The 9,670-nt window shown below is 46.6% G+C and overlaps 1 protein-coding gene across 2 annotated transcripts; it reads left to right on the top strand.

Annotated features, from left to right (window-relative positions):
* Nucleotides 1-2,280: 2,280 nt before the first annotated feature.
* LOC125515027 (kinase superfamily with octicosapeptide/Phox/Bem1p domain-containing protein) lies at nt 2,281-8,878 on the top strand. Of its 2 annotated transcripts, XR_007286758.2 has the most exons (10): nt 2,282-2,846; nt 3,378-5,826; nt 5,915-6,025; nt 6,103-6,255; nt 6,616-6,779; nt 6,860-7,007; nt 7,128-7,250; nt 7,363-7,450; nt 8,107-8,470; nt 8,558-8,878. XR_007286758.2 is itself a non-coding variant. In XM_048680438.2 (9 exons), exons 2-9 carry the CDS (start codon nt 3,493-3,495, stop codon nt 8,271-8,273), a joined length of 3,288 nt encoding a protein of 1,095 aa, XP_048536395.2. In that variant the 5' UTR covers nt 2,281-2,846; nt 3,378-3,492; the 3' UTR covers nt 8,274-8,878. The 2 variants fall into 2 exon arrangements, 1 of the variants encoding a protein (XP_048536395.2); XM_048680438.2 differs by having other exon boundaries at nt 2,281-2,846; nt 8,107-8,878.
* The last annotated feature ends 792 nt before the right edge of the window (nt 8,879-9,670 follow it).

Below are 9,670 nucleotides of genomic sequence, written 5' to 3'. Positions count from 1 at the left end.
ATGGGATCACCTGATCCCTCTCGGTACATCTTTTACGCTTTGTGAGTTGATCAACTTGATTCACTCTTGACATAGTCTTGATCAACCTTAAAATATTTCTAACTCTCTTCGTTTGGATGATGTCATGAAGGTAAACATGAATGGTCACACAATCTTCTTCTTCAAGACATGCTTGCAATAAGCTCAACACTCACATGACCAATCTTTGGATAATTCCTTAATAGCACCTTGGTCAACACATAAACTCCTTGAAACCAACACATGGACTTCGAGAAATGCCTATGGACAAATCCTTCAAATATAACTCAATGCAACCATTAGTCCATAGAGAATGTCATCAATTACCAAAACCACACATGGGGGCACCGCATGTCCTTTCACTTGTATTGCCATGATTGAGAATGAAATAGATTATAAGTTTTCTAAAAAATAGAAGTCGTGTGGTTGGATCTAGCAATCCGTCCCCTGATTTTCTCTATGTAGGTGTAGATAACTTAGGGACGTTATTATGAGGAAGCGTAGAACCCTTTGTCTCGGGCCGCAATGTATATATATGGCCAATGCCTTGATGTACAAGTTCTGAGAGAGGATCATGATCCTCTCGGGAGGTTACAGGAGATAAGGGAGAGAAGAAGAGATAGACAGGGATACAAGTTAAACTACTTTCCTATTCCTATACAACTTGTGTTCTAACAGTTATAATTATCACGATCAATGGATCACACGAGAGATTCCAAAGAGGAGAAAGAGGTTAAGGGCCTCTTTGATTCGTAGGATTATGAAAACGTAGGAATAGAAAAAGTATAAAGTTAAAATGGCATGCCCACTTGAATTCTATATGATTGGCAATGAGCGCTTGATGCCGCAAGAAAAATAAATAAATTATAAAAAAAGGTTGGAGTGGATGATAGATTTCCTATGACATGTAGTACAAAAGATGTCATAGAAAAATTTACTATGTGATCCAATGCTATGAATCAAAGAACCAACATAGAAAAAAATCCTAAGGATTTCAATCCTTTAAAAATCCTATAAAGTTACTTTGAATCAAAGAAGCCCCAAGTGTATCGGCACACTGCTCCAACTCTATTTTGGCTACCACAAGTCTGTGTGATTAGTCCAAATCCTGTGAGCATGATCTATCCACATCCCGACAGATTGGCCCCACTCCCACTGAAGATAACCAACTATTCCCTCAAAAAAAGAAGAAGTTAATCAATTATGTGCTGCAATTTTCAATAGCAACGTTCAAAAAGCTTGAACAAAAAGAAAAGAAGCAATGTAGTGTCGTGATTAAAGAAGATATCTCCATAGATATGGACGGCACAGGACGTAGGTAGGACAGAATGAGACGAGGATAGAACACATTTGTGTCTGGCCGATAATCTATTGTTTCGTTCAGCGTTCTTTTCTGCAGTGGCAGCAATGCCTTTTTTCTCCTTTTTGTTCGAGAGATCAAAAAATAGCAGCATCGATGCGCCATGCCGCCGTCGATCCGATCATGCATGCAAGAATATATTCTGTTCGGCCATGCATGTCCGGCTTCCAGAAACTCTCGTGGGTCGTGGCCACTATGTACAATATTCTCCCATGGATCCACCGGAGCGTATATCACCGGTTGATGCCGCCCTCGCTCTCCAGCATATGCAATGTCTGGAGTGGACCGTGGAGCATCTGCAGTATGCGCGTACGTACATGTGTGAAAGTTACGGCCGATCTGATCTGCTAGCTATACCTCCTAGCCCAGGAGTCGATGGTCGGTGGGTGGGTCGTGCGCTGAACTTTCGTGACGTGAATGCCGAAAACGACGGCCGGTCCGGGCCGGCGGTCTCGCTCCTTCATGTTGCCTGCCCGCCCCTCTCCATCTCCGGCCAGCTGCCGTGACCGCGAGAGTGAAAAACGATGACACGACCGGATCAGGTCGGCTCTGTCAGCGTGATCCGATCCGGCTGAGACCCGGTACACGGGAAGCTCCCCAGGGCACCGAAGGCCGCAGTGTGCGTGACCAATTGCACCGCACCTTGGGAAGTTGGACTGATCGAGTAATGGCCGAGTTGACAATGCCGTCCAACTCGAAGAAAAACATCGGCCGGTCGAGCTGATGACCAAGTAACCACTGGACTGGTTGGTTGTTACACTTGCGTGCGTGGACACTCCCTGCCGTGCAGGCAACGGACGGCGCGGAAGCACGCAGGAAGGAAGCAACTGAACCGTAGGATGGTAGTATAAAACCGGGAGGGGAGGGGCGGGGGTCGCGTCATCGGGAACGGAACAGAATCACGCCACACGTGCCGCCCCGCCGCGCCTCCACCGCGAATCCCGAGCCGCTCCAATCCCCCGAGGCCCAGCCCGACCCGAGTGGCCCGGCGCCGCGCCTCTCTCCCCCGTCCGTCCGCGCAAACAAACCACATTCCCTTCCCTCCCTCCCGTCCCACCACCACACGTAGCGCGCCGCACCCGCACGGGCGGCCCGCCTCCACACGACACCCAGGCAGCCGATCCCCTTCCACACCTGACGCCGACGCCGACGAGTCCCGCGCGGGTGGCGGCGCCGGCGATGGCCCCCGCGCTGACGGCGTGATACCTAAGCGAATATCCGCGCGCCCCGAATCCCCCAACCCAGCCAACAACACCACGGCCTCCCCCGTCCCCCCCTCACTTCCCCACCGCAAATCCGGAGGACGCATCCTCCCCTCTCACCCTCTCTTCCCCCCCTCGTCGCCTTTCCCGCCCCTAAGCGCAACCGCCCCGCCGCCCGGAAACCAGCCGCGCTAGTCGGCTGCTCGCCCCCTCTCCCGCTTGCTCAGCCGACCCCGGCAGCCGAGGATCGTGCCAGAGGCAGGCAGGTACGGCAGCAGCAGCATCCCCTCACCCCCTCCCCCCTCTCTATTCCTCCATCGAACACGAGCACGCACGAACAATTGGCTGGTTTTCTCCTGTTTTTTTTTTTGGCAAGTTTGTTAGTTCGTCCCTCCTTATCCTCCCCGTCTGTTTCGGGGGGAGGAAACGGAGCGAGTTTCTGTTTTTATCTGGCCAAGATCGGCGGGGAATTTTCCGCCCGTGGGGAATTACAGGACCTCAGTCCCTGTAGATTCTGTTTCAGATTTCGAATTCCGATTTTGCGGGCAAATCATTCAGGTCTGCTCCAACGCATTCTTCGAAATTGCCAGATTTCGAAAGGTCGGCTCATTCTTTTTTTAGGAAAGAATTCTGTCTCTTCTCTGACGGTGGGGGGCTGATCTGTGGTGTTATTGGGGAAATCTATGGCAAATTGTCCGATTTCGTGTCCGGATTTCATGTCTTCATTTGTCTGATGATGGAAGCTGCCAAATCTTTGGTCTGTAGACTAACAATTTCGGTATTTTTTCTATCGACAGGAAGGGGCCAAAACACGAGCAGCTGCTTGGGACTGGTGGATTGGCAATCGTGTGATGTACTTGGCTCTTGCGCCGATCCAACTCAAGCCAGCTTGATTACTCACTCTCGGCACACATGGCGCCATCTGCTGCCGCTGCACCCAGCAGCACTGAGGCTGACGGGGCACAACGCATGGCCAAGTTCCTCTGCAGCTTCGGAGGCAGCATCCTGCCCCGCCCGCTCGATGGCCGTCTCCGCTACGTCGGCGGCGACACCAGGATCGTCATGCTGCCACGCGACATATCCTACTCCGACCTGGCGGCGCGGATGCGGGAGCTCTATGACGATGCCGATATCATCAAGTACCAGCAGCCCGATGAGGATCTTGATGCTCTGGTCTCGGTTGTAAATGATGATGATGTGGTCAACATGATGGAGGAGTATGACAAGCTCATTGCTGCTGGAGAGGGGTTCACTCGGCTCAGGGTCTTCTTATTCTCCCAGCACCTGGATGATGAGGCTGCATCAGCAGCTGTGCATTACCATGGGGACGAGCGGGAGACGGAGAGGAGGTATGTTGATGCGCTTAATAGCCTTGGTGACATGAGGTCGCCTTCATCTCCTGTGTCAGTGGAGCAGCTTTTTGGCATCGGAGGCAACGAGTCAGGAATTCCTGATATTGCTGGCCTGCGGCATTTGAATGTTCCTCGTGCCTCACATAATCAGCGGTATGCGGAGATGGATTCTCCTTGGAGCCCTGCATATATCTCTCCGGGGCAGTATGGAGTGCCCGATCCAAGGGATTTTCCCATTTCACCATCATCTGCAAGGTTTCAAGTTGGAGCAGAGGACTTTGATGAGAGGATTCCTGATGACTTTGTGAGGCAATCACCAAAATATCGGCATTACGAGGCTCAGTCACCGCCACATGTGGATAACTTGGTCTGGCTTCCACCTGGTGCTGTAATTCAGCAAAATGCTGGCTTCCCAGGGAATTTGGGCCGCTCCAGCAATTTCTTGGATGGAAACAGTCTATATGACTCCCGTTCGTCATTCCAGAAGGGTCAAGGTTCAGTGAGTGATCCTCGTTATATGGATCCCCGTTGGAGGCCAGTCCAACAACATTTTGATCAATCGAGCATGGCAAGTGAGTATTCTGCTCACCCCGCTATTCCACGTCCAGATTATGGTCGTCCTGGTGAGCATTATGTTGTAGGCCAAGATGTTAGACTGGAAAATGGTGTTTATGTCAAAGAGCAAACTGGTGGTCACCCTCCCATGTTCTACAACGAATCACATTCTCATGATAGGTCTTGGCATGGGCATCCCAACCAAAGCCATCAACGGTATGAGGATCCAAGGTTGAATCTGCCTGCTAATGGTAGAGTGATGGATCCGTACGCTGATAGCAACTCAGCTAATTCTGCATTTGCACCCAACAAAGTATATGAAATGCATTCAACATCTCACAGCCGCTCAAGCCATGAAAGTCCCCACTATTATCATGGCAGTGGCCAGGGCGAGCATATGAATGATACATATCATAACCAACAAGTTGTAAGTAGTGGCTCCTATGTCCAGACATCAGGTTTTGAAGAATCGACAGGCCAGCATTACAGCCATACTTCAACATATGGTGGTGATACCTTTTACCAAATGCAGCAGAACTTGCCGCCACTTCAATCCATGAGAAGGAGAGCAAGCAGCCCTGTTCACACAGGCTCATCATATGAATCACCACACCTGCCGATCCCAAATGGGAGCATCAACTCCAACTTTGTCAGAAACACAGGTGATGTTAGTCCAAGGATTCATGGTATGCCTGCATATGATCGAGTCCCAAACCCATGGCCTTCACCCAATGGCAGCATACCATATAGAATCGTTGGACATGATGTTCCCACTGTTGTTGAAAACCCTTCTTCCCTTGGTTCTCGGTCAGGTCCAAACACTGCTCAGTATGTTCAGCCTTTCTTTGCCCCAGAATCAGTCCAGCAGCAACCAGGAGCTCCGTTGGTAGAAATTTTTCCTGAAAGAGCATCCGCTGGACCCATGCTAGCACCGCTTGATGGTAAAGTATCTGTTGCTGCGGTACCCCTTGCTGATCATTTGTCCAGGTTGGACATTAACACGACAAAGAAATTTGAAGGAGCAGATGATGGAAGGCGCACTCAAAATGTGACTGAAACAAAACCTTCACATGTTGCGAGTGACCCTAGCACCTTGGTTCACAATGTTGGAGTTGATCTCCAATGGGGCAAACCTACAGAACATGACGGTGGGGCTGTAGCATTGCAGCAGTGTGGGGATATATCGGAGAACAGATTAAATATCCTTCCAGAGTTTGTTGCCTCTGTTAAAAAGGCCGCACTGGAAGAGTCTGAGAAGCCAGTAGAGGTTCAGCCAGATGCTCGTCCAGCAAATTTACCTGTTTGTGATAATGACAATGATGGAAAGAAGTTTGATGAGGTAATGTCTGCTATGTGTAATACTTGGACAAACACATTAAGCATTAAACTACCTAATGCTCTCCCTACTCAAATCCTTTCATCTGCAGAATACTGATGGAGATCAGGACCCTGATGTGCATGGAAGCTGCGACCAGCACAAAAGTTCTGGGATCGAATCTACACCCGCTGAAGCTGAAGCTTTGTCTAAAGGATTACAGGTCACTTGCTGATCTCTTGATGTGTGGTCCTATTTATTTTTAGCTTATGTCCTATTTATACTTTTGTGTTCATGCAGACTATAAGAAATGATGATCTGGAGGAAATCAGAGAGCTTGGTTCGGGTACTTATGGGTCAGTCTTCCATGGTAAATGGAGGGGATGTGATGTTGCCATCAAAAGAATAAAAGCTAGTTGCTTTGACGGAAGGCCATCCGAGAGAGAGCGCTTGGTATGCATTATTTCCTTGTTGGTTGTTGACTTAAGGATTGGCAGCATAGCAAAATTTCTACCCGCAAAAAAAAAAGAAGCATAGCAAAATTTCTCTTTACCTATTTCAGGGTCAAAACCTCTTACCTCTACTCATCTAATACTAGAGTAATTTCATGTTTCGTAGAAAAAAATGTGGCTGTGGATAGGTCTCTTTTTTCAAGTAAAAAAGTAATGGAGGCCTTGGCTGCATGTATATGCACTAATAATATAATAAAAGATGGTTTATGTGCATGATTTTTTTTTGAGAAAATGATTTATAGATTCGCTGTGGTATGGTTTGGTCTCATGGAATGCGCCTCAAGTTCTGATTTATTTGCAGATAGCGGATTTCTGGAAAGAAGCTCAGATCCTGAGCTCGCTTCATCATCCAAATGTAGTTTCATTTTATGGTGTTGTTCGTGATGGTCCTGATGGAAGCTTAGCAACTGTTACCGAGTTTATGGTCAATGGATCTCTCAAACAATTCCTGAGGAAGAAAGACAGGTACTGCTTGTTTAATCGAAGAACAGTTTGATTTCTTATTTCTCCCATATCCAAATTCTAATCTTATAGGAACTGCATAGGACAATTGATCGCCGCAAAAGGGTTATATTGGCCATGGATGCTGCATTTGGCATGGAATATTTGCATGGGAAGAATATCGTCCATTTTGATCTCAAATGTGAGAACCTACTGGTAAACATGAGAGATCCACAACGACCGATCTGCAAGGTTTGATGCCCACTTGTTCCCTTCATTGCTTCTCCTTCTCTATTTGCCTAAACTCCTGTTTTTCGAATGCAATACCTTGCTCCCTGACTGTTTCATCCTATCTGGACACTTGCGCACCAGATTGGTGATCTTGGCCTATCAAAGGTGAAGCAGCATACTTTGGTGTCTGGTGGTGTTAGAGGAACCTTACCATGGATGGCACCCGAGCTTTTGAGTGGGAAAAGTGATATGGTGTCAGAGAAGGTAATAGTGCTTGTTCTAGAAGAACTTTTTTTATTTGGCAAGCTATATAATCTGTAAACAGTGTATAACTCTTAATGTTCTGACAAAAAGCTGATTTAACTTTATTTTGTAGATTGATGTCTACTCATTTGGTATTGTGATGTGGGAGCTACTTACCGGGGACGACCCGTATTCTGATATGCGTGCAGCCGAAATTATTGGTAACATTCGAAACTTAAGTTATGTTGATTGCGACATTTTCATTTCCAATGAGACCTTCGTCTTTGTTTAAGTTCTTTTTGGGTGCACATGTATCAGTTTGAGTAACTTGTTTCAGGGCTGCAAAAACATGCTTGTTGGACATTTTCTTCCTTTGAGAATTTCTCTGTATGTTCTGATATGATTTTGAAAAACTTATTTGCGGGAAACTTCGAAAGGCTTTGGAGGGTGAGCTAATGGAAATGGTCAGATGTAAATCTCCGGATGCGTTTCAGTGATAAATGCTATACATATTTATTATTTAAGTGTTAAATAATGCAGTGAAAAAACAAGCTGTATGAAATTGGAATCAGCGAAACTAAATAATAACAGTGCTATTCCCCTACTTGTGCTGTATTTTATTCAGCACAGGTTACTGCAAAGAGGAGATACCTTTTCTGCTTAAAAATATCTAGTCATGCACCTGTAGTAAGATGTTGATGCTTGTTATTGCAAATAGGAGATACCTTTTGTGCTTATCATATATTAGTCATGCTTGTTATTGCAAAGAGGCGATACCTTTTGTGCTTATCAAATATTAGTCAGGCACCTGTAGTCAGATGTTGCTCCTTGTGGTTAACACCATCCTGTGGAATTAATTGTCATGTCCATTTTGTAGGGGGCATCGTGAACAATTCTCTTCGTCCTCAGATCCCTTCCTGGTGCGATCCTGAATGGAAATCATTGATGGAAGGTAGCTGGGCTGGTGAACCAGCTCAAAGGCCATCCTTCACTGAAATATCTCAAAGGTTGCGGAAAATGGCCGCAGCAATGAATGTTAAATAAGAGGCTCAAGTTATTACAACGTGGAGAGGCATGTAAAGAATCCCATGTTCAGTTCCCTGACCAGAGGAAGGCAAGCCCGGAGTATATGTTACATGTGTCTTGGCAGCATCTCGGTTTATCCTAGTTGAAATGAGATTTTATGAAGGCCTTCCATGGCAGGAAAAAGTCATCACGGACGGTTCTAAAGCTTATTTGATGTGAGCGGGTGGTTTCTCTCCCCTGTTCCTTTGACAAAATTTTGAAATGGTTCTTGCAAACGTGACTTCTTCGTTTCCTGTCTGCAGGAGTCATCAGCTGCCATTTGCCTTCAGTACAATATATATTGCATCTGTCCATTCCTCATGACGGGAACTGTTGGGATTTGTAATGTAAATAAATTTTGGCCCGCTCCGTCCGGCGCATGTTAGATGTTGCACGGGACTAGACACGGTTCAAAGCTGGACGCAGTTATCCCTTTTTTTTTCATACGATTGTGTCCTGAGGAAAAGAGGGAACAAACTCTGAACAAGAGATATCCTTATTCAGATTGTACATAGTTCACGAATAAGATTTGCGGGCCGCCTCGAAAATGGTCTTTCCTGTATATATATATATCTTCACTGCCATGATCCCACCAGTCTTGGTGCTTGCTTGGTAATTATTGTCCAGTGGTGACCGATTTGAATGCGCCTCTGATGAGCTCAGTGTGGCCACCAGAACCTAGCTTGGTAATGTCGTTCTGGAGGCAAGCTTACCAAATCTGCACTGTGCTGGAGCACTTAGAAAATGTGTCTACTGAGACTGAGCCCCACATATTTTCTCATTTGCTTATAGTTCTGCCAAGTTAGCATTAATTAATGAAGGGTCCTGTTTAGGTTGCTCTGCTCCATGAAGTTTATGGTTGTACGCTTGCTGTCTCGGAACATTCTGAGATTCTCATTCTCAGTACTGTGCCTGTCTGACTTTCTCTTCTTTTCTCTCCTCTTTGGGAGCTCATTTGACTGCGGTTTACAACTGCTACCAGACCAAGATTACATATAGAGCAGTAACATATTAGGATGAGTTCTGCTTTAACTCACATTATGGTTTTCAGTCTGATGTGCACCTCCCTGTCTTCAATAATGCAGTGAGCTAGCAGTGCATTTTCTTCAGAGCTACTGCTATGTTGACATTGCAGGCAGTGTCATCAACTCATCACACACTGCTCCTTGTCCTTAACCATCTCATCCCTTATGGTACATCTGTACCCGAGCTATTTTAGGGCAAGCATGGTTCATGTGGGGCTGCTTTAGGGTAGGCATTGTGTAATGCTTGTCTCCACCACTGATTAGCCAGGCCTGCAGCAGGCACCCGTCACAATTCCTCACCAAACCGCACAATTAGCCGGATGTTAGCATTATCTTAGCGCCAAAAACAGC

Source organism: Triticum urartu, chromosome 6A, assembly GCF_056163025.1.
Source record: "Triticum urartu cultivar PI428250 chromosome 6A, HENAU_Tu73, whole genome shotgun sequence".
Taxonomy (NCBI): Eukaryota; Viridiplantae; Streptophyta; class Magnoliopsida; order Poales; family Poaceae; genus Triticum; species Triticum urartu.
Note: the sequence above shows the minus strand (reverse complement) of the source record. Positions and strands in the feature narration are given on the sequence as shown.